The sequence below is a fragment of the Salmo salar genome, chromosome 29 (assembly GCF_965601325.2).
Source record: "Salmo salar chromosome 29, fSalSal1, whole genome shotgun sequence".
Classification (NCBI taxonomy): Eukaryota; Metazoa; Chordata; class Actinopteri; order Salmoniformes; family Salmonidae; genus Salmo; species Salmo salar.
This window is the reverse complement of record NC_138319.1, coordinates 18,970,816-18,995,134: the sequence shown is the minus strand read 5'-3', so window position 1 is coordinate 18,995,134 and position 24,319 is coordinate 18,970,816. Positions and strand designations below refer to the sequence as shown.

The 24,319-nt window shown below is 44.3% G+C and overlaps 1 protein-coding gene across 9 annotated transcripts in view; it reads left to right on the top strand.

The window, feature by feature from the left end:
- LOC106590291 (zinc finger CCHC domain-containing protein 2) overlaps positions 1-24,151 on the top strand; it is a 69,305-nt gene extending 45,154 nt beyond the window's left edge. Inside the window, exons 4-14 of one of the 9 annotated variants that reach the window (XR_006762703.2) lie at positions 3,174-3,245; positions 3,564-3,667; positions 5,786-5,886; positions 12,979-13,050; positions 13,998-14,058; positions 14,523-14,667; positions 17,312-17,382; positions 18,194-18,291; positions 18,604-18,747; positions 18,852-20,824; positions 20,942-24,151. Coding sequence is in view for 8 of the 9 variants with exons in the window: in XM_082970728.1 (XP_082826854.1) it covers positions 3,174-3,245; positions 3,564-3,667; positions 5,786-5,886; positions 12,979-13,050; positions 13,998-14,058; positions 14,523-14,667; positions 17,312-17,382; positions 18,194-18,291; positions 18,604-18,747; positions 18,852-20,464 (2,481 nt within the window). In the remaining variant the exon portion in view is untranslated. Of the gene's footprint in view, positions 1-3,173; positions 3,246-3,563; positions 3,668-5,785; positions 5,887-12,978; positions 13,051-13,997; positions 14,059-14,522; positions 14,668-17,311; positions 17,383-18,193; positions 18,292-18,603; positions 18,748-18,851 lie in introns of all 9 variants that reach the window. The other 8 variants (XM_045710721.2, XM_045710725.2, XM_082970733.1 and 5 more) reach the window with 8 other exon arrangements.
- Positions 24,152-24,319: the final 168 nt, after the last annotated feature.

The window sequence follows — 24,319 nt, the reverse complement described above, 5'->3', positions numbered from 1 at the left end:
TTACACTGCTGCTACTCTCTGTTTATATCACTTTAACTCTACCTACATGTACATATTACTTAAATTACCTCAACTAACCGGGCCCCCCTGTATGTGGCCTCGCTTGTTATTTTACTACTGCTGTTTAATTATTTGTTACTTTAGTTTCTATTTTTTACGTAACACTTATTTTTTAAAGCATTGTTTGGTTAAGGGCTTGTAAGTAAGCATTTCACTGTAAGGTCTACTACACCTGTTGTATTCTGCGCATGTGACAAATAAAATTTGATTTGATCAACGGAGTGAAGCTTGTAGTAACCTTTAAGCTATGCTGACTAGGTCTGTCAAAGTCTCCCAATGGGCGCTATCTGTCTGTCAGTCTCCACCTCATTAGGTCATGGGAATCATTCTGAAAAGACAGGAAAGCCCAGGGTCCTATTCATTTGGACGCGCAATAGAAAACGTTTAGCAAATTTATGCTACAGATTTTTTTGTTGTTGAGATACTTTTTGGAGAAGTCCAGGTACTCTTTCCCTCCTTGTTTCAGTCTGTTTTCTTCTGTTTCATTCCTAAGGAACATGACCCAGGTTGGAACAGGCGACCCAAATCAAGCCATTGCTCTCTCGTTTGTTTTTTCCAAACTGGTAATCCGATTGGTGTTATGTTTTATTTTGCGTTCCCATAAATGTCTTGAGGGCAGAAGCTGTGTGTGTTTTCTGTTCAGAGCATGAATACGTTGCCTAATTGACTAGATCAATTTGTCAAAAGAACAAATGGTTCCCAGATGAGATTTAGAGAACTTTAATATCCTTGTTGCATAACAAATAGCCAACTGTATACAAAACAGAAACATAGACCTAGTCGTGAATCGTGACAGAAGAAAAGTGTCACCTACTATTTCAGACATTTTATTTCAGAAACAATACACAGCTTCTGAAATGAATGACTAAAATAGCCCCTACGACAACAATCATATTTCGCCAGACAACATCAATTAGGAAGCAGTGATTTGTAAAGAGGCCTGCTCTCACTATCGCTCTCTCCATCTCCTTTCTCACTCATCTCCTTTCTCGCTCATCTCTCTCTCTCTCTCTCTCTCCTCACCCCCTCCACCCATGCTGCTTGTTTATTTGTTCTCGCTCTCCTTTCCCGCTTGTTGTCACCCTGGGGGTTTGCTCTAGCAGCTCTATTGTTGTAGTGCTGGTGATTAGCCAAACGGTTAGCACAGCCCAGAGCGTGTGCGTGCGCGTGTGTGTGTTTTAGGTATGTTTATCGTAGCAGGCGTGACTGTCAGCAGTGTGGTTCTATAGGTGCCCCAAAAGCAGATTCATACATTGGCTAGCGTTCGAGCTAGCCTGTTTTCTATGGTTATTACAATTTACGTGCTAACATGGCCTCCAAGGATTTTATACATGTGATATTAACTGCTATTTAAACCTCAATGGCCAAACTCTCCATAGTGCTTTTCCCAAGAGTTTAGCATAAGTTCATTGAACCATTGTAGTCCTCTTCAGTTGTTCACAGAAGATAGAGATAGCAGTGCAAGAGAGCTAAAATTACTTGGCGTTGTCACTGCTCTTGGCACTTTCTTCAAATTGCTATTTTTTTCAGTGTAGCTCGGCGGGGGACAACAGGTAGGTCCATATGGTGACCATGTCAACTCTTTCCACACTGGAAAAGCAAACCACGCCACGTTTTGCCTTTGTTCTGTTGGAATATGCCCAATATGAAGTGAACATCTGCTTGCAGTTGGGTGGTAGTTCACTCGGTAAGGTTGGTTAGACCAACCACTTTGGTTTGCGCTGGGAGTTTTTAAAAGACCAAAATTGGTCAGAAAATGTCCAACATGTCAATCAAAAAAGTATACAAATGGCAATTACATTTTTTGGGCTATAAACTGCCCTATAAATCAAGTTTAGTCTAACTAACCGTGTAGCGTGCTTTGGCTTGTCGTGATGTTAGTTAGATCTGTAACATCTCAATCTACTTTACAACATGTCATTACTAGCATCTAATTAGACGTAGTCTAAAGGCGGTTAGAACATTAACTTTTAGTTACAAAAAGTTGATTCTAAGTGGGAAAGTGGTTGGGGCTTTTAGGCATTGTCTTCGTCTGGTTGTAAACCTGTCATTGTTGATGATTACAGTAATAGTGTGCATCATCTCATTAAAGTGATGCAGTAGGAGCCTAAACACTTTGAAACCTTCATAGCCATTTGGGTCAAGTCAATCCTATTAGGGGGAACCATGCTGATCATTAAATATATAGGCCTAGAATTTCCAAACGTCAACCAAAGTCTTGCCCTACTTGAAGTTCAAAACAACCATTGCAAATAATGGTAATATCACCCATCTCCAGAGATTAAAAAAATATGCTTAAACAATTCATATTCCATGATGGGAAATATCAGTCGTTAATTGAACCAAGAACCTGAGGCTGTATGGGAGAGTCCAGAGCCCATATTATAATAGTAGGAGCACCAGCAGCGCAGTAATGACCCGAAAGGTCACTTCCATGGCAGCCTGTCACCCTCTTATGTCCTCATCAGAGCCTGTCTGGTTATGGTTCCGGAGCATAGCTAATGTTTTGTGCTTTACGATGTGCTTATTATTGTATCTGGAGAAAGTTCCCCGGCACTTCACTTGAGCTGTAGCTGCCACCGGGCACAAGGCTGTGAGCGCTTGCTAAATGACCACAGATGTTGTGCTTACCCCTTATGACCCAGTCACATCCTGTTGTAGGCCAAATAACTGTTGAACTGACTTTACAGTCGAGGAAAAGTCCCTGAAACTCGACCAAGAATACCATTGTGAGTCCAAGTCATTAGGTTCAGTAAGCAGCAAAGCACAAACGCAGGGCTGTAGAAACACAAACAAGACTTTTCTGAAGATTTGATCAAACCAAACAGTTTTTTACAGCAGTGGCGTTGTAGCGCTTGGGTGACACTGTTTATTATTGTCTTCTAGCTGTTATCTTGATCATCTCTACTACCACCAATGGTGTGTCAGCAGCAAAGCCAAAATGGTAGATTTGTAGATTTTGTTTGTTTGAGGAAAAACATTCCTATGATGTGATTTTTCTTTCCCTACTGTCCTTACCCAATGTGTCTGCATTTCCTTACAATATCTGCCAACATCAATGTACAGTACATCCCTTGGATAATAATGTAACAATTCTTTCTCTTCTCATTCAGGTAACCTGGTCCGACTCCTCATCCAGCAATGTCACCAAAACACATCTTGAACTGGAAAGCTTCTTGCTGAAGGTATAAATCACTAACTTATGTTTTAGAAATCCAATGAAGCTATGATCAGCATTGCAATCTGTACTGTTAGCTATCCCTATTCACATCCCAAATTGACTAATGTACAGTACTAATGAAATGGAATTGACCCCAAGTTTCCTGCATAGCATCGACTGGATTTTCATCCACTCATAATGAGCAGGGATAATGAATGAGTTACTTAATTAAGAGTTAATTAATTATTAAAATGAACTAAGACTCTTGTTTTGAAGGTATTTGTTTGAATGGTAATGTAAATGACTTGTTAAACCTTGACTCACTTGTCCTCCCCCCGTCAAGCAGCTTCCGAAGGAGCAATCCACCGAGTCGTTTGAAAAGGGCATCCTCCGGCTACTCAACCAGGGAGACCAGTACGAGATCAGGGAAGTGGAGGGGAACCTCAAGTGAGTTCTGCTTACCGGCCTGCCTGTCTTGCATTGCGTTGTTTTGGGGGGTTTTGCTTTTCGCCGTCATTAGATTGTAGGCTACATTTCATGTCAGCACTCAAAAGTGTACAAACTACTAGTAGGTACGCCAGGTTGTCCCGACTTCTGCATGACAGACGACTCAGATTGTGAATTAAAACAGGTGTTGATGTAGTGGAGGCCTACTCTTAACAAACCAGAAGAGCAGTATCAGTGCTCACACGTAAAAGGCTTGCAGTCCTCTGTCTCAGTTGGTAGAGCATGGTGCTTGCAACGCCAGGATAGTGGGATCGATTCCTGGGGTCACCCATACGTAAACAATGTATGCACGCATGACTGTAAGCCATTTGGGATAAAAGTGTCTGCTAAATGGCAAAGAATATAGAATAGTGTGTGCTGTACCTACTGCAGTGATGCCATATACTCAGCCTAGGCTATGCTTACACCCCAAGGGATTCTCCTTGGCGATTTCTCGTCAGTTTCTTTGAACCATTTGTCAGTTTCTCATTGTTTCTCATTTCACCAGTCTCTAAGGAGAGTGTCTCAATTGTTCCCTCTCACTGATGTTGATCTATTTAGACTTTTATCCCCTCTGCTCTTCTGTAACAACATGACTGCATGATTACTTGAACAAAATGTCCTCCTCTGTGTTCTCAGTCAGAGGAATGCAAACAGACTAGTGCCCTTTTGATTTTTTTTTTAGACCAAAACCCTTTGCAATAAGCAGACTGACTGTGTGTGTGTGTGTGTGTGTGTGTGTGTGTGTGGTGTGTGTGTGTGTGTGTGTGTGTGTGTGTGTGTGTGTGTGTGTGTGTGTGTGTGTGTGTGTGCGTGTGCGTGTGTTAGAGGTGTGTGCGTGCATGTGTGTACATGACACACCATCTTGGTTACTTTGAGGTGCGGTGTCTTGTTGTGAGGACAACAATGCCCCCTCCTGGAAACCACTTCTAGTAAGTTTCGTTTTAATGGAAAATGAAAGCTTAGAGGGCCATTAACTCAACTGATAGATGACAATGAACAAACAATACAAGTTTGAAGCATTTATCCTTTGCTATGTAAGCCTATTCAAGAGTACCCGATGATTGGATTAAATAAATGGCAAAGTGTATGTTGGCCTGGTCAGTGAAGCGTTGACAGACACACACACACACACACACACACACACACACACACACACACACACACACACACACACACACACACAGGTTCAGCTTTGGTTTCATATCCAAAGGGCAGGGCCACTTCTCGTCAATCAGCTGGGTAAGGCTGTTGTTCCTTCCAGATCACCCAGTCGCACCCCTTGTGTCCAATATCTGACCACATTACTGTAACCTGACAACACAGCCACGCAACCGATGAAACAGAACTACTATGCCATAAAATTACACATCCATAATTCTAAAAACATATTGAGTTATATGATCTCTATCTACTTGGCCCACTCTCAGGCGCTAGCAGACAGTGGAATGAATTCAGCACTTCTTTCATCAAATGTCCTTATTGCAAAATTAATGGAATTTGTACTCTGATGCGTTTTTGAAAGCGGATAGAAATTAGACTATTTCCGTTTGACATTTGGGATCCCGCTGTGTTGTGACGGCATGGATCTCACAATCTGGCTGGCAATTTTACCTTCAGAGAAGTTGCATGGCAACAAGCTATATGCCTAAGTTATGAGGTAAACTGAGGAGCGGACCCTGAGGAATGGAATGGATCCTGTTGAAAAGAGCAGAGCCCACATTCATAAAGTCTGAGTAGGAGGGATCTAGGATCAGATCCTCCCTGTCCATATAATCTTATTCATTATGATCTAAAAGGCTAAACTGATCTTAGATCATTTTGAGTACGGTCCCAGCGCTTCCTGTTAAAGTAGAACTCCATCCAGCTTTAAAATGTAGGTCAACACTGACAGTACAGTCAAGTGATTACTAGTCATCGCATCAGATTCCTCCAGTGTATTGGTTCAACGTTTTACCCCACAGATTTGACTTCAGCTTTGCGTCTCGGCTAACTTGTCATTTTATATTTTTCACCCATTTACAAAAGGTCTCTTTTTCAAAGAAGTAAAATTACAAAAATGTTTTTTTCTCTTGCCAGGGAGAAGTTTCTGTCGGCTCCACAAGCTTTCCGACAGACAAGCAAGGTCTGTGGTTTCTTCCTGTGTGAGTCCTCCTCCTCCAGCCCCAGCTGCAGCAGATGTAAGCAGTGTGTGTGTGTGTGTGTGTGGGCGTGTGGGCGTGTGTCAGGACATTTGACAGGCTGCATTTTAATTTAACGGACATTTTAAGAAATTTACCAGACCCATATGCATTGGGTGCGTAACTTGATTAGGTCATCCACCCACGGTGCTCAGAATGACAGAAATCACATTTAGTTTATGGTAATTCATCTTCACAAAACATGCAGCTCGAGGAGGCAATGGCGTGCATCCATCTTACCAAATTCCGATGCGCAATTTGAAGACGTTAGAATAACTGTCCAAACGGTCTAAGCACTGCAGTGCTAGAGGCGTCACTACAGACACCCTGGTTCGAATCCAGACTCGGGTCTAAGGCACTGGGGTATAAATAAATAGAATAACTGTCCACGTTTACTTTTTCTCCGCCAGCAAGACAAGTAACGAACAGAAAAATCACTAGCATATGTGAATCTACTATCCCCCATAGTAGAAAAGTCGATCTATTCTATTGGTCAGCTTGTCGTTCTGTGCGAGAAAGAAATATCCTATTCCGAACAGACTCTGGGACAGTTGTGGGACGACAGATCCCAAATTCATACAACCAGTAGATCTAGGCTACTTCCCTCAATAGAAACATTAAAAAGCAAATGAGGCTCATGCAACAGATCAGAACGTTTAGCTTAAAATGTTGATAAAATATTACTTCACATTATTGCGCAGAAATGCACACGAAGCGCAACGCACATGCGAGATGAATAAAGAGATCTAAAGATGCAACAACTAGCATGGGTTGCTTTAATGACTAGGATTGTGCCTTTGGCAACTGGACAATGAAATAAAGTTGAGAGAAATAGGCGACTAGTTATAATATTTATAAAATAATTGCCTGCACATTTGGTTGGATTTTGGCTAGGCTACTTTGAAGCAAGGTAAGACATGCCTCATATGTCGTAAAACAGGTTCCAAACAATTAAGTATATGTTTTGAAAATGCATACTGCCTCTAGCTCATTGCAAAGTTGTGTGTGACGTTCTGAAGTCTGCCTTGTTGCCTATGCACTTGAATAGCGAATGGGAAGCGCGCTTCAATTACCAGTTGAGAAATAAACTGTAATCGTGGCCATTGTTTTTAACACGTGATTGCATTTACAATTGTTTCCGCAATGATTGGGCTTATAAAAGCAAATGTTTCACTCCAGCAGCAACAAACAGCTGTTTCATGAGCTGTAGCAGCAGCTCTCGCACTACATCAACTGATATTTCGATCAATGAATAGGCTAAAATGCATTGTTTCTCAATGGGATTTAAAAAGTTCGCCCTGACAATTGGCCGGCGCCAATTTTATTTAGCGGCTTTTCTTTTTTGGGGGGGGGGGGAGCTGGCTATTACCGGCTAATGGAAACCCTTGTGTGTGTGTGTGTGTGTGTGTAAGTGTATTTATACATATGTTGGAATACAGGCTCAGAGACGTGCCATAGAGCAGTGCTAAAAGGCCATAATAAAATGGGTCGTTTCTAAACCGCGATAAAATATTAGAGTTGGAAAATACTAAATAAATTCTGCCATTTCTTTAAAGTGTTTGCATGTGGTGGTGGTGGGGACCATCCTATTTTAGGTGTGAATTAGGGCTGGGAATTGCAAGGGACCTCACGATAGAATATTATAACGATATTTAGGTACCGATATGTATTGCGATTTGATACTGCAATTAGGACTATTAGGAACACCCCTTTTCCCTCAGAACAGCCTCAATTCGTCAGGACATGGACTCTACAGGGTGTCGAAAGCGTTCCACAGGGTTGCTGGCACATGTTGACATCAATGCTCCCCACAGTTGTGTCAAGTTGGCTAAATGTCCTTAAGGTGGTGTACCATTCTTGATACACACGGGAAACTATCGAGCATGGAAAAACTCAGCAGCGGCGCAGTTTTTCTCACAAACCGGTGCGCCTGGCACCTACTACCATACCCCGTTCAAAAGCACTTAAATCCTTTGTGTTGTCCATTCACCCTCTGAATGGCACACAAACTAAATTTAAGTCTCAAATGTGTCAAGGCTTAAATAAAATGATTTAACCTGTCTCCTCCCCTTCTCTACAATGATTGAAGTGGATTTAACAAGTGACATCAAAAAGTAATCATAGCTTTCACCTGGATTCACCTGGTCAATCTATGACATGGAAAGAGCTGGTGTTTATAATCTTTTGTACACTCAGTGCATGTCTGCTGCAGAGAGACAAGAGAGAACATTAGGATAAAAGTGCTGAAAGCATGTTGGCTCACTATTTAGTAATTTCGCAGACGCTCTTATCCGGAGCGACTTACAATTAGTGCATTCATCTTAATTAAGATAGCTGGTGAGACAACAACATATCACAGTTGTATTGTATTTTCCCTCAATAAAGTAGTTATCAGTAATCGAAGTGTGTGCTTGATTCACCAAGCAAGACATTAACAGAAACAAGTTATTGAAACAAATTAGTCTGCTCTTATTGTAGAAACAAGATGGGGAACAAGCTATAGGGTGAAAAACAGGAGTTTTAGGATCACCACTTTATTTTAAGAATGTGAAATGTCAGAATAATAGTAGAGAGAATTATTTATTTCAGCTTTTATTTCTTTCATCACATTCCCAGTGGGTCAGAAGTTTACATACACTAAATTAGTATTTGGTAGCATTGCCTTTAAATTGTTTAACTTGGGCCAAATGTTTTGGGTAGCCTTCCACAAGCTTCCCACAATAAGTTGGGTGAATTGTGGCCCATTCCTCCTGACAGAGCTGGAGTAACGGAGTCAGGTTTGTAGGTCTCCTTGCTTGCATACGCTTTTTCAGGTCTATCCACAAGGTCTACAGGTCTACCCACTTTTCTATAGGCTGGAGGTCAGGGCTTTGTGATGGCCACTCCAATACCTTGACTTTGTTGTCCTTTGGAAGTATGCCTGGGGTCATTGTCCATTTGGAAGACCCATTTGTGACCAAGCTTTAACTTCCTGACTGATGTCTTGAGATGTTGCTTCAATACATCCATATAATTGTCTTTCCTCATGATGCCATCTATTTTGTGAAGTGCACCAGTCCCTCCTGCAGCAAAGCACCCCCACAACATGATGCTGCCACCCCCGTGCTTCACGGTTGGGATGGTGTTCTTTGGCTTGCAAGCCTCCCCCTTTTTCCTCCAAACATAACGATGGTCATTATGGCCAAACAGTTCTATTTTTGTTTCATCAGACCAGAGGACATTTCTCCAAAAAGTACGATCTTTGTCCCCATGTGCAGTTGCAAACCGTAGTCTGCCTTTTTTATGGCAGTTTTGGAGCAGTGGCTTTTTCCTTGCTGAGCGGCCTTTCAGGTTATGTCGAAATAGGACTCGTTTTACTGTGGATATAGATACTTTTGTACCTGTTTCCTGTAGCATCTTCACAAGGTCCTTTGCTGTTGTTCTGGGATTGATTTGCACTTTTCGCACCAAAGTACGTTCATCTCTAGGAGACAGAGCGCGTCTCCGTCCTGAGTGGTATGATGGCTGCGTGGTCCCATGGTGTTTATACTTGCGTACTAGTGTTTGTACAGATGAACGTGGTACCTTAACGCGTTTGGAAATTGCTCCCAAGGATGAACCAGACTTGTGGAGGTCTACAATTTTTATTCTGAGGTCTTGGCTGATTTCTTTTGATTTTCCCATGATATCAAGCAAAGAGGCACTGAGTTTGAAGGTAGGCCATGAAATACATCAACAGGTACACCTCCAATAGGCTAATTGACATAATTTGAGTCAATCAGAAGCTTCTAAAGCCATGACATAATGTTCTGGAATTTTCCAAGCTAGTGTATGTAAACTTCTGACCCACTGGAATTGTGATACAGTGAATTATAAGTGAAATAATCTGTCTGTAAACAATTGTTGGAAAAATTACTTGTCATGCACAAAGTAGATGTCCTAACCGACTTGACAAAACTATAGTTTGTTAATAAGAAATTTGTGGGGTGGTTGAAAAACAAGTTTTAATGACTCAAACCTAAGTGTGTATGTAAACTTCCGACTTCAACTTTAAATGACTAAAACCAGATATAAAGTATGTTGAAAAGATAATGGAGCAATATATTTTAAATGAGATCATCTTTGAGAACTATCAATCACCAAAATAAAAACGAAACATTCTGGGAGAATCTAAAATTCAAAGAATGTCATGGCATTGATTTTGCTATAATGTTTGAGTCACTCAGAAAGCATAAGAACGAGACATGGAAAAATGTGTAGAATTCCAGGAAATTTGCTTTAAAACTGAAAATGTCGTCGTCGGGTAAGAGGATGGCCTACAAAACCATGCCATTGGCCACGCCCACTACCAAGCCCCCACCTCTTTGCCACCGCTGCTGAAATAAATCCTAGGGGAAACACTGCAAGCAACACAGTGAAAATTGTGTAGGCTACCTGTATGTGTTTTTTTATAGGGGGGCACTCATAAAAAGTCATAAAACTATTGTTTTATTAACATTCTGAATGTCATTATCTATCCTTGTATTTAGCAAATTTTAGACAAAGCCTTATAAAATATGCCTATTTGTTATTTTGATTAATGCTCTTGCAAGTAATCGAATACTAACATCCGTTCGGATATTCAAATAACAATGCCCATCCCTAACTTGGAGTCAAAGTAGCGATATAATATCGTCCCCTCACCCCTAATCACATGGTCATAAGGCATGCAGATGACATACCGTACCATCCATGGCCATGCCATCATTCTCCTAACTCATGTCATGGATCACGATACATCATGGCACATTAGCCGTCCTCCTCAAGCTCCGCTCATCCACATGTTGCTCCATCCCTCTCTCCATGGCTGAGGCTGGGCAGCGGGATGATGAATAGGTCCCCCAGGCACCTGTTCGGGGAGAAGCGCTCTCGGAAGGCCCCTAAATCATCCAAAATCAACAGACTGGGGCTGCTATGGAGTGGAGGGGGAGGGTTGAGAAGGCCCTGTGGATACAGAGCATGAGGACGTGTGTGTGTGTGTGTGTGCATACTCTTGTCATACCGTTTGTATACAAACACATGCTTTGAGGTGGGCTCTAGGCTGTCTGTGTGTGTGCGCGACTCACCCACAGCTCCCTAGCCTTCCCGCAGAGCAGCTGTACATTGACACCCAGGTGAGGTGAGCGATGCGGGCAGCACGATCCCCATGGCAGGCCCAACAACAGGATGTACTGTTCAGAACTGGGCCACGTCACCATGGATGTGTCCCAAATGGCAGCCCATAAGTCAGCCTCAGGACTACTGTACTGGCACTACAGAGGAATACCACTGACCAATGGCTATCAATCCACCTCTTTTTACCCATCCTCTTTCTCTCCCCTCCACTCTATGGATGCATCTCGTATAGCACCCTATTCCCTATGCAGTGTACTACTTTTGACAAGAGTAGTGTTTTATATGGGGAATAGGCTGCCATTTGTGACTCCGTCTTCGTCATATTCTCAGTTGGATGAATTGTGCAACCCCATAACAGGAAGCATTAGGTCAGAGGAGGCACTCAAAGCTTTTAATGTGGCTCAATTTGACGCAACATTTTCCCCTTTTTGGTTAATCCTGTAAATGTCAGTCCCTTTACCCCTCTCCAACCTTTTGTATTATAAACCTAGCTGTTTTTGGAACGTCCTTTGAGCAGCCGAATCTTTAACAGCACCGTAAAAATGGATTCGTGTGGAGGTGTTGATATGTTCCACAACCTAAATGAAATGGGTTCCATTTCGCACCCTCAGAGCAGGATAGAGGGGAAACAAGGGAGAATTAGATTTGTGCTAACAAAACGCATCAGTGACTCTGGACATTTTATTAGAGGGTCCAGCTAGCCCTAGATTGATGGATGAAGGGAGAGCGGAAGAGGGGGAGGAAAGGAGATATGGAGGGAGTGTGGAGGTGTTGATAGGCCATTGGCCAACAGCACCAGTTACTGCTAATAATATTTTTTTTATTTAACTAGGCAAGTCAGTTAAGAACGAGTTCTTATTTGCAATGACGGCCTAGGAACAGTGGGTTAACTGCCTTGTTCAGGGGCAGAACGACAGATTTTTACCTTGTCAGCTCAGGGATTCGATCTAGCAACCTTTCGGTTACTGGCCCAATGCTCTAACCACTAGGCTACCTGCCGCTTAAAGTAAAGTGTTGCCTAGATGTCTTAGTGACTTACTGCAATGGATTACTGTTTATGAAAGATAGGATATGTGAATGATTATGCATCATGTAGCTTCATGGGAAACAAGCATATCTCCCCATACTTCCCCTTTAATATCAGACACATCAGACTGACTTGTCAATGCTACTTCCTTGCCAATACCTACACTCCCTATTGTGTCTCCTACTGAAGCCATCTGGCATCAGAGGCTACGTCCCAAATGACTCCCTTTTACCTATGGGCTCTGGTCAAAAGTAGTGCCATATATACGGAATAGGGTTACCCTGCCCTACCTGAGAGACCGGTGGCGGGTGACAGCAGAGGGCTGACAACTTAGGTGGGAGAGGCAGGTGTGGGGGACCCGATCGAGTGTTCGTGTCACCGCAGAGTGATCCACACAGAGGGGCTGAGTGATCTACAAGGCCCAGATGGTAAAGGAGAGGGTGACACAAAGAGAGACAGCTCCGATCAGGTGCTCCATGATTAACAGCAGTGTTTCCCCTAGCTCGACTTCCCCTACTTGTGATGGCGGTCCGCCTGACTATGTTGTCTAAAAGACTGACTTGATGTGTCATTGTACTAATTCACATTAAACTAATAGCAGTTTTCCACTGGGCAAGTCATGACATTTTTTCCCCCCAATTTTGTGATATCCAATTGGTAGTTACAGTCTCGTCCCATCACTGCAACTCCCATACAGACTCGGGAGAGGCAAAGGTCGAGAGCCATGCATCCTCCGAAACACGACCCCGCCAAGCCTCACTGCTTCTTGACACTGCTCGCTTAACCCGGAAGCCAGCCGCACTAATGTGTGTGTGTGTGTGTGTGTGTGTGTGTGTGTGTGTGTGTGTGTGTGTGTGTGTGTGTGTGTGTGTGTGTGTGTGTGTGTGTGTGTGTGTGTGTGTGTGTGTGTGTGTGTGTGCCTCTCTTTCCAGTTAACCCTGTGGCCCTAGGGAAGCCATACAAAGAGGACTGCTCAGAGGCATCAAGCCAGGAGGAAGGTGTGTGTGAGTACCCCATCCCCGACCTGCTTCACCCCAAACCCTGTTCACCCTACTCATTCCAACATGGTTAACCCCCTAACCCAGGTCAACCTGAAGCCCACTCCCCTCTTCCCAACCCTGTTTACCTCCCAGTTCAGAGGCGGAATCTAGAAGTTTTGACAGTAAGCCAACACCTTAACTGGTGGGAAGAGAAGTGAGAGTTGTTGATTTGAAGAAGGGTTGTTGCAGATATCTTTAGCCTAGACTATTCCTCGCAAGGGTTTACCTAAACTCCAGTGAAAAAGCCTGTGTTATGTCACGTAGCTCGCCAGCTAACCATGTGTGAACCAGAAATATAGGGCACTTATACTCCGTCACATCTCTGTTTTAGGTGTCTATTAATTTACTTTCAACTGAGCAGGGGGAGGGGAAGGGAGGAATGCACATGATTCTTTCTCTGGCTCGGCAGGGCAGGAGAGGAAGTCCTGTACTCCAGGACAAACAAGTAGCGCTATGTCGCTAACTTCTGTTTATTTTGGTCGGGTGCTAGGAAAGCCTGGGCTCTGTTTCTTTCTCTCTCTATCTATCTCTGTCGCTCTTCTCTCTGTCGCTCTCCCTCTCTTACTCTCTCTCTCTTCCATCCCTTGCATTTCGAGGCTATATTTTGCCCGTTGTCCGTGCACTGGGCTCACAGGCTAATCACAGGCCACAGTGCTGTGATATTCAGATGTGCAGCATACACTCACTGCAGGCTTAGCTAAACCAATTAATGCCCTATTAGTATAATAACTTATGTCATAAAGCATTACAACGTTCCTCACTGAGGACAGCACAGAAAAACCTGTTGCTACTGACTGATAAATAAAGATGGAAATGAGTTTTGATGTGAACTGAAAAGTTGATTTTTAAATCGTATTGTTCCTGTCAACTAAAGATGAATGAATGAATAAATAAATGTCTCTACCCTACAGATTTGGAGCCGTACGTTCAGGGGCACCGGAAGAAACATGGCAGCAAGAGCCCCAGCCTTAAGTAAGCACCCTGTTGTCTTAATGTAACAGACGTCACGTAGCTTTTAACAAGCACCGCTTTCCTCACACCGAGGCTCGAACCCAAGACCTCCACCTCGCAAACACACGTGACTGCTCTCCTGAAGCGTTTTACCAGTCACGCTGCCGACAAGCTAGCTATTCGGCAGTGCAAGTGGAGACACTTCAGGCTGAGGAGTGACTTTCGCACATCCCCATGCGCTACATTAACACCATAGTAGGTAGAAGTTGCTCCTAACCACTGGTCAAGAGTCAGATGTCTATCTCCCCACCTAATGAAAAAGGTTTGGAAGGAGAGTAGAGTAACCTAATCCTAGATCTGTGGTTAGGAGTAACTCCTCCTTCAAATGAGTAGCTCCTACCACCCCAGATCTACACAAGTGCCAATAGTTTTGTTTCTGAGGAAAGACATGAAAATGATTCTCATTCCGCCTCTCCTTTTCCCAGCATTCCCAATGCCAAAAGTTCCCAGGGGGAGAGCAGTCGGAGGGGGCCCCACGGCTTGGAGCACAACGGCCTGCCAGACTGGAGGAGGAAGAGCTGTACGCTCAAACCCAACCAAGACACCTCTGGGGGGCTGGGCCCAGAGCAGGTGAGACAGACGGAAAACAAGGCTACATCCCAAATGGCACCCTATTCCCTTTATAGTGCACTACTTTTGACCCAAAAACGGTGAATTTACAGTTAACGCTAAGCAATTGAGGCATTGTTATTCAGATAGTTTTGTATCATTGTGTACAATGTATGAACATACAGTACATTCTGATTGGTTGTTTTTGTTGTTGACTTTGAAAATGGCTCCTCAGGAACATTGACTGACAACCCTGGGTTACACAGACTAAGGAGTTAATTTAGACCAGGCAGACATGTTACATTTCAAGATGGCGGACACATTGCTCCACTTTAGCCTGTAGAGTGTCAGTGACCAAATTAGGGCTAATGCTCCGTATAAACAACATAAGCGTGTGTGAGAGCATCTTTGCGTGTGGCTCAGTTGGTAGAGCATGGTGTGTGCAACGCCAGGGTTGTGGGTTCGATTCCCACGGGGGGCCAGTACAAAAAAATGCATGAAATGTATGCATTCACTACTGTAAGTCGCTCTGGATAAGAGCGTCTGCTAAATGAGTAAAATGTAAATGTACCACACACACACACCACAACCGTGTGACATGGGCCAGGGGACTATTCACTTGGCCTAGTGACATCAATCAAGAGTATGTTTGCAATCAACTGACCCAGCACATTCTTTCCACAGCGCTTCTCAAAGGAACCTATACAATGGGGGCTTGTCCATTCAGGAATCATTACACACAGGGCCCCAAAGAATAAATAACACCTTCCGCTTCATATAGTTATTGACATAGGATTACTTTGCTCACTGCCCTAGCATTGATGTTTTTCATTGAATGTCAGACATGTTACGGAATGTAGGGAGAATGCCTGCCTGCATACTGATTTATGCTCCCAAAACGTTTAGTTAAAACGTTTTTACTACCTTTGTGGGACGAAATTTCCCTCCTAGGCTCTATCCAGAACCGTAGGCCACAATCTCAGTGGCATCAAGAATCACATTTATTATTTATAAGATCTTATCATGTCAATAGGGATAGTAACATCATGAGTTGGGATTATGGTTTATTGTTTAGCAAGCTAGCTACATGTCTTAACAAAAGACTCCTATGCAAGTATCCATTTCAATAGAAATGTTGAGACGTAACGTTAGCTGGTAAATTCGCTCTGGCTATCTACTCCGACTTCAGACCACTGGTAAGATATTCTAGCTAGCTACATTGTCAAAATTAGAAACGTGTAATATCTGAAATAGTCTTTTCGTTTCAAGTTAAAGTGTACTGTTAGCTAGAAAGCTAACGTTAGATGGCTGGCAGGCTTGCTAGCTAACGTTACGTGTATGATCTTATTATTCGTATCTCAGAGCCATTTGCTTTGCTTGTTATAGCCAACTGTTCGCTAGCTAACATTGAACCTGGTTGGTTAGCTACAGATTCATGCAGGGTAGTAATGTCATGAGTCGTGATTATGTTTCATTGTTTAGCTAGCTAGCTACACGTCTTAACAAAATACTAATTTTAATAGAATAGCACTGCGACAACTGTTAGTCAGTTAGCTTGGATGCTTAACTGCTGTTGTTAGGACAGAATGCTCGGATCGACCCTTAAAGAGATTGGTGGAGTTAAAGCGTAAGAGGGTGTGAATGATGCTGAATGGGAAGAAGACCTCTCCAGTAGGTACCAAAATATTCAAAGGCCATTCAAAGTGAGGTTACAAGTTTATCAACTTTCAAAGCAGAATTACTTTCCCATTATTCCTCAAATGCAGTGTATGATATACCATTTTGTAGCTCTGTGTCTCTGCTTTTATCCAATGGGCTCCCGAGTGGCGCAGCGGTCTAAGGCACTGCATCTCAAATTTTGCTTCTTGAGACCGAATCAAGGCGATCGATCACATATACCTGTGTGTGTGCGTGTGTGGACATGTTTAACTATACTTTTGGGGACCAGAAGTCCCCACAAGAATAGTAAACAAACAAATATTTGACCAACTGGGGACATTTTGTTAGTCCCCACAAGGTCAAATGCTATTTCTAGGGGATTTAGTGTTAGAGTTAGGGTTAGGAGCTAGAGTTAGTTTTAGGGTTAGCAGCTAGGGTTACTTTTAAGTTTTCGGTTTAAGGTTATGGTACGGGTTAGGTTTATGGTTTAGGGAAAATGGGATTTAGTATGGGACTGAATTGTGTGTCCCCACAAGGTTAGTTATACAAGGGTGTGTGTGTGTGTGTGTGTGTGTGTGTGTGTGTGTGTGTGTGTGTGTGTGTGTGTGTGTGTGCGCTCCAAGGTCACAGCCCTCAGCAGCAGTAATAACATGTCTAGCTCAGCAGCAATAGGATTGCTATCAGCGTTAGCCATGGTGAAGCGCTGTGCCCTTTGACCCCGCCCACTATAGCTCTGGGTCGGTGTCCAGCACCGCCTCATTCATGTGGCCCTCATCATGTGACAGGGGTTGTGTAACAGGCAGCAGTATGGCATTCCTGCTCTGGCACATGGTATAGTTGGAGCTATAGGTTTTAAAGACACAGTCTGTAGATTCCCTTTCTCCTGTGGTTGTATGAGGAATATAACATGATAAACCAACCCTCCTCCTTGAGAGCAAACTGAGTGTGCAGGCTTGTATCATTGAATGTTCCGTTGTCTGAATATATATTTTTCCTCTGTCTGCAGCATCAGGACAGTGAGAAGAGGAGCAGCCACCCTGCCACCAAGAGCAAGCCACGAGCACTGGGACCAGACAGGTGATCACTATTCCCTATATAGTGCATTATTTGCATTATTTATGCCCAGGTCCCATAGGGCTCTGGTCAAAAGTAGTGCTATATATATATGGAAAAGGGTGCCATTTGGGATGCTGCCTATATCAATATTCAAACCTGACTTACGGTTGAATCTGCTCATAATCTATCATCGCAAGACAGTCAGTCACCATCACTCACCTTCTAAAAGGGTCCTAACATTGACTGACATTTAAGAGACTTCCATATTCAGACATACTGGCTCAACACTGAGCCGGCTGACCATACAGTTGCTACGTTGTGATAAGTGCCGAGCACACACTGAGCACTCAGACAAACGTGGCCATGACGGGTACGACAGGCTCGGGGAAACGAATGCTAAAACAGTGTGACTGAGTTCAGGAACCCCCATCATGTGGCCTGACAGAGAAGGCATAGCATTTTGCTAGCTAGCTAGCATGCTAACAGCCGAGCCAGAGATGGTTTAATTTGTAAGCTGTTTTCCTTTTCTTTCTTTTTTTTTTGTCACAGTTCCGGTCTGCATAAGAGGTGGTTGCCAAGCGCCCAGGCAGACAACTGCTACAGGCGCTTTTGAGAACTAGTAGAGACTACAAATAAAGGAGTTTTCCTCCCTATCTACTTATTAGAAACATTTCTATTTGGGCTATAGGGTTTAGCATTGCGCTAGCTAGCATTCTAGAAACAGAGCTGTCTCCTCCTGCTACCAACTAATGTGACAAGCCACAGGCCTCAATTTCTCTTATCCTCCCTCTTTTATCTTTTGTGACTAACCGCTCGCCTGTCTTTCCTCCAGGGAAAAGGGGAAGAAAGGAGAAGGAAGAGCTGCCTACTTGACGAACGGGAGCATAGTGCCTCCGGCTTCTCAGCGAACGCGACAATCGACAGGGAAAGGTGGGAATCGATGGAGATTCATTTGCCCTGGCAGTCTTCTTCCTGTCCCAGTCGACTCTGAAATGTTATCAAATGCTATTTGGAGAAAAAAGATTGTGTTTTTGTTTTCTGGATGAAATGGAGGCTTGTAGTAACTTAATTTTACCAACAGAAAGCAGTGTTGTACAAGTTTATTGGGCATAGCTTTTTAGTCTTTTGAGCTGCTTATTTGAATGCCTTGGCACACTTATGCCTTCAAATGTTTTGTTTGATTTATTTGTTTGATTTATTTGTTTGTTTTATTGAATTAAATCTAGTGTGATTAATGTTCAGGTTGTGTGTGTCCAGACGGTCGTCTAGTCGGAGGCTCCAGTCAGGACGTGTACGGAGACACCTCGTCGGAGAGCTACAGCTCCCCCTCCAGCCCCCAGCACGATGGACCAGAGAGCCTGGACAGCGAGGACGAGAAGGACAAAGGTGACACGCACTCACACACACACCATTATTAGAGTTTGTGCTTGTTTAGGTTTTTGGACAGGAGCACTAAGACTTGTTCCCCTCGCTCTCTCTCTCTCCCGCAGATACAGATAGTCACTCAGACGACTCCAGCAGCCAGGGTAGAGCGGACGCCTTCTTCTCCTGCCAGGAGGTTGCAGGGGGAGGCTTGCCCACCATCCATCCCCTGGCCTCTGCCAAGCCTGCTGGGGAGCCCCTCTGCCCCGAGACCATCCCCAACTTTCCCCCCATCACCTTTATGCAACCCCTGCCCTACATACTGCCCAACGGAGCACTGCCCGCCGATGCCTCTCTGCCAGTCCTGCCTCCTCAGGTGGCAGCGGCCCTGGTAGACAACAAGGTTGTGGGAGGACTGATCATGCAGGTGCCCTTGGTCCTCCGAGAGCCCATGCCCACCCCAGTGCCCACTCCTGTGCCAGGGGACACAGAGAAGAGGGATGCCCTTGCTGCAGTGCCCGTGGTGCTTCCAGGGTTTGGCTCCCCCACCCTGGGCTTACACCCCCCTGGCAGCCCTGCCCTGCAGCCCCTGATCCAGCGCTTCAAAACGGCCCCTCATAAGGCAACTGTCACTTCCGAGGGTGTCACCGCCTCCTCTGCCCACCACCCCCCGGTTGGAGCCATCAGCGTCATCGCCCCCGGCCCACCCTACGCCTCACCCCTGCAGCCAGCCTACCCCGACCCTGCCGCCAACCCCCTAACCCCTTCTGTACCCCTAGGGGAGCCTAGCATCCCTCACGCCAAGCACCCGGGCATGGCTCTTCCCTCAGGCCTGCCCTCTCCATACACCATGCCCCCCATCCCCACCTCCATCATGGCAACGCTGGGGGCAGGGGTAGCCGGAGTAGGGGTAGTGCCCACAGCTGGACAGGTTCAGGCGGTGGTGCCCCCATCCGTGCCCACCCACAACCCCGGTCCTGTGCCCAGCCCCAGCCCTGCCCTTACCCATAGCACGGCACAGAGCGACTCCACCTCCTACATCAACAGCACCAGCTGTGCCAGTAACCTCGTCGCGCAACCACAACAGCAGCAACAACAGCAGCAGGCGACTCCCCAGCAACAGCCCATGTGCTGCGGGGCGTGCGGTTGCCGGGGAGGCTGCGGCACCAGCAACAACAGCCACACAGCGCCTTCATTCTTCTTCCCCCACCAGATGCCGCCGCGGCAGGTGTTCGGTGTGCCGCCCATCTTCCAGCTGACGTCCCTGTGCAACAGCAGCTACCTCAGCCAGCCTCCCCCCCAGAGCAACGGCCAGGCCCAGCTACCCTTCTTCCCATCCGCCCCGGCCCCCTACGCCAGCCAGACCCTGCTGCACACGCACCCCCACTCCCACACTGACCACCTACTGGGCACACAGCAAGGCTACAGCCTCCAGCAGATGGCACCCTACAACCGCTTCTACCCGCACATGTACCCCTCCAGTGTGGGCATGGTGCCCGGGGCGGGAGGCGGAGGTGCACTGGGGGTAGCAGTCGGCGTCAACAAGAAGAACGCCAACGTCTCGTGCTACAACTGTGGGGTCAGTGGCCACTACGCACAGGACTGCATACAGCCCTCCATTGACTCGACACAGCAAGGTAATAACGCCACCGCCAGGGGCAGGGTGGAGCGGGGAGGGGCGGCCGCTGGCCTCTTCGGACGGCCCCCTCCGCCCCCCCTGCAGCACTTCCCCCCCAAGTAGAGGTCAGCCCTCAGGACTGACCCCACCCCTCTCGATTTCTCTCTTACACAACAGTACCCTACACCCACCCACACAGAGGGCACCCTTGATCAAGCTTGGGAAGGCACACCTTTGCAGTAACCCTCCCCACCCCCTACCCTCCAAAAACAGACTATTAGCCACCTTCATTTCCATTTTCAGGACTTATTTAGAGCCAGGAGCTGCTGTAAAGGGCTCTCTCATCTCAGGAGACCTGTGGACATTTCTCTCAAACTCTCTGTTAGCAGGGCAAAGACAAAACACAGCAGAACAGTTAAAAATGAAAAACGCAGACCAAATGACATGACACACATGTCACGCAGAGGATACGATTAGGTGCAGGTTGGGAATTTGTAGACGTCTCAGTGGAACCTTGTCTTTTTGCTTACTTTCTGAGTTTATTTTTATCGTTTCCCGTTTCTTATTTGTTCGACTGACGCCCACCTCTCTGTTTTTCAGGTGGCTTTCGGCTGAAGTACGCCGCCTCCCACTCTTCCGAAGCACTAGACAACGCCGACTGAAGAAGTCTTCTCGTTCCTCCATCTTGTTTGTCATGAGCGGTCAAAGAGACCCCTCCATTTCAAGAGAGCATCATTCGATGTTTCCCTGTCATTAACCAGGTTTCCATCCAACTTTTTTATGCGAGTAAAGTACATGTCGGATAAAAAATGTAATGACAGGCCTGATGGCAACAGAAAATGTGTCGGTAAACTTTCCAAATGTCGACAAAACAAAATACGCTAGACGAGGTGGGATCTTTTTGTGGCGGTAAAATGCAATGGAAACGCCTTTATGTGCAAATATTGATATAATAACCGTCATATTGAAGTAAACTTGGAGTCACGCTATGATATGGTGTGGTCCTTCCACTATGACTCGGGGAAACCATGCAGTTTATTAGGCTACAGATGAAATCATTTACATTGAACTTCACAGGGTGGTGAAAGTGCACGGTGATCTTGATGCTCCTTTCCAATAAATGTCAAGGGTCAGATTCTGTCGACATGAATATCGATGCTTGACCGCCGTTTAACAAATTAAAAAGATTCTCGCTCTTATCCGTAATAATCTCTTCATGTAGACTAGCCTACCGGCACTGTATCTGCGAGCTGTTGGCTAGAGCGCACGTGCCAAGACCGGAGTAGTCACATTTTCTATTTAACGCAACAGTTTGTGACAAAACTATCAGTAGAGTTGAAAACACGATGGAAACGCATTGAACTTTAGATTTATATTTGGTACATGACAACTTAAGGGAAAAAGTTCATTTTGTGTGTACTGCGTCATCATGCACTGATGTGGAGAAACACTTCTGGTGGGAAAATGTGCATATTTTCTTTATGCAGATTTTTGAATATTCGCTTGAATATATGTCGACAATTTGATTGAAAATTTAGCTATTCTCATTTTCAGTTTGACCTTTTTAACGAGCGTGTGCGAAGAGGGTCCTAAGTACTTGTGCCTGAGACATCACCAACGTCCCCATCACAGCTGAGGGTGAAGCTGTCTTGTTTCCAGAGATGCATCCCCCCCCCCCCCCCTTCACCAATCCCCGAGAGTGGCTTTTGGTATTTTGCACTGAAGACTGGCACAAGACAGCAGCTCATGTTTACTAACTTATTTCTTATATTATTAGAAAACATTTTTAAAAAGACACCGTGTGTATGGGAGCTTCGTAAAATGATTTTGTTCTCAGAATAGATGGGGGTCCTGCGTGATCTCGATTAAAGAGTTTCATATACTTTGTTTTTTTATAACGGTATATTTATACCTCCTTATTATTGTTATTCGACTAGGATTTTTATTGTTTAACTGTACAGCTACAAAAGATGAATGCAAACCAACAAAAAAGTCAATGTAAAAAAAAAATATATATATAATTTCTCTTTTTCGCTGCAGTGTTTTTGAATGTACATGTTTAATTTCTTAATGTTAAGGAATCTGGCAGTATCGGGGGGAAATTCTTAAAGCATTTGCCACTTGATATAATGTGAAATGCATAGTAAGACGTTCTTAATCATCATGTCTGTCATGTAGAAGTGAAATGCTGCTGTGTTTTTTATTTTTGGTAACATGCACTATAGCTACCAGGAATTCTGAAGTCTCTCAAGTGCACTGAAACAGTCCTAAATCAAACCTAGAGACAGATGTTATTGCAGCAGTGACGCTCTATACCTTGCTACACTGCTGTCCCTCCATCCAGTATTCTCTTGGAAATGTTGCACTGCAGAGTCAAGCCACAAGGTGGTGCCATGTGAAGCATCAGTGGTTAGGAGGGATAATACTGTCATTGATAACTCTGAAAATAACTTTTTTTCTTTAGCCATTTCTACAAGACTGGTGGCAAAGGCAGATGTCATGTAGCCTACCTAGACAGTCAATATGTTTATTCTTCCTTCAATGCAGCAGTGAGATCTAACTGTAAGGCATATTGTTTGTACATTGGTAAATGTACTCAAATCGACGCACATACACACTATAAATTGATGTTTTCATGTGAAGTATGAAAATGAAAAGTGTGAACACTAATGGAAGTGTCTGACTGGAGTTTATTGGATATCAGGATTGGTAGCCTTCCAGGGATTGACATTAAGGGTTGCCATATTGCCTGGGGAAAGTGAACTGATCAGTCCAGCTAGTTGAGCCTGCTCTGAGGTTGCCCCATAGGGCTGGTTATTTGTGTTGTGTGTGTGAAAACAACCAAACTGCAAAGAATTCCAGTAGCCTAAATCTGATCTTTCCATTTCCTCCCCATTGTCTGTCTTTCACTTATTAAACAATGTATTTCTGTTGGGCAAGTTGAGCATTCTCTGAGAATTTTTTTTTAACTGATGTACGAAATAGAATAATTATTCCAAAATAGAAAGAATTCAATCCATCTTTCTGATTCCTATGTGTAGGCGAAAGGCAGGCAATATGTGGCACTTACTTACTGCCTGTAAATAGATCATTTACATTTTCGGGCAAGTGATCATAATCTTTGGGCAACCAAAAAATACTCCTGACTTGCCCGATGGGCAAGTGCGTTTCAGGCTTCAATGTCAATCCCTGGCCTTCTCAGACAGCATATCCCTTGAGATAATTGTCAATCATTTAGAGCTCTTTCGTGTCTGTTTAAGCTTTGTGGTCTACACATTAAAATTACGTATAGGCATATTACACTTACAGTACACACTTGTTTGTTTATATGAGAAGTTATGTCCATTTTTATGAAAAGTCACACTTAGTACTGTTTGTCTCCAAACATTTTGTGAAAGCTTTCCACCAACCGGTGAAGTACTCTAAATCTCTTCTGCTTGATTTGATGTAAGCAGAGATTTCTTACAATTACTTAAAATATTGAGGCAAACTTGGACATGAACACAGGAAAGAAAATGTGTGGACCACTTTACATTAATCGGCTGGATGATATGAAGAACCATGTGAGCTCGGAGGACAATTGTACATATGAACCTGCCAGTTGTACATGTTGAACATATATGGTTAAAAATGCTGTACTGTAGAGGGTACACTCACTGTTACCTTAAGGTGTATGTTTACTGTATTCTTTGATATCTACATTTTAGTGTACTGGAAAGGTCAAATATATTTCTAGAACGAATTTGGATTTTATGCAAATTGTTGATCTGTTTTCCTGGAATTAACAGCAATAAATACAAAATGCCCCAACATTCTTGTTTATTTGTCTGTTGTAATTAGGTCCTACACTGCTTTTATGTAGTTTTTTTGTACTTTGAACTTCATAGTACAGTTTTATCCACTTGCATTACCGTAGTAGTCAGCTGATGCGGAAGAGTGCGGAATGCGGAAGAGCACTTTTACAGCCCACCAGGTGGT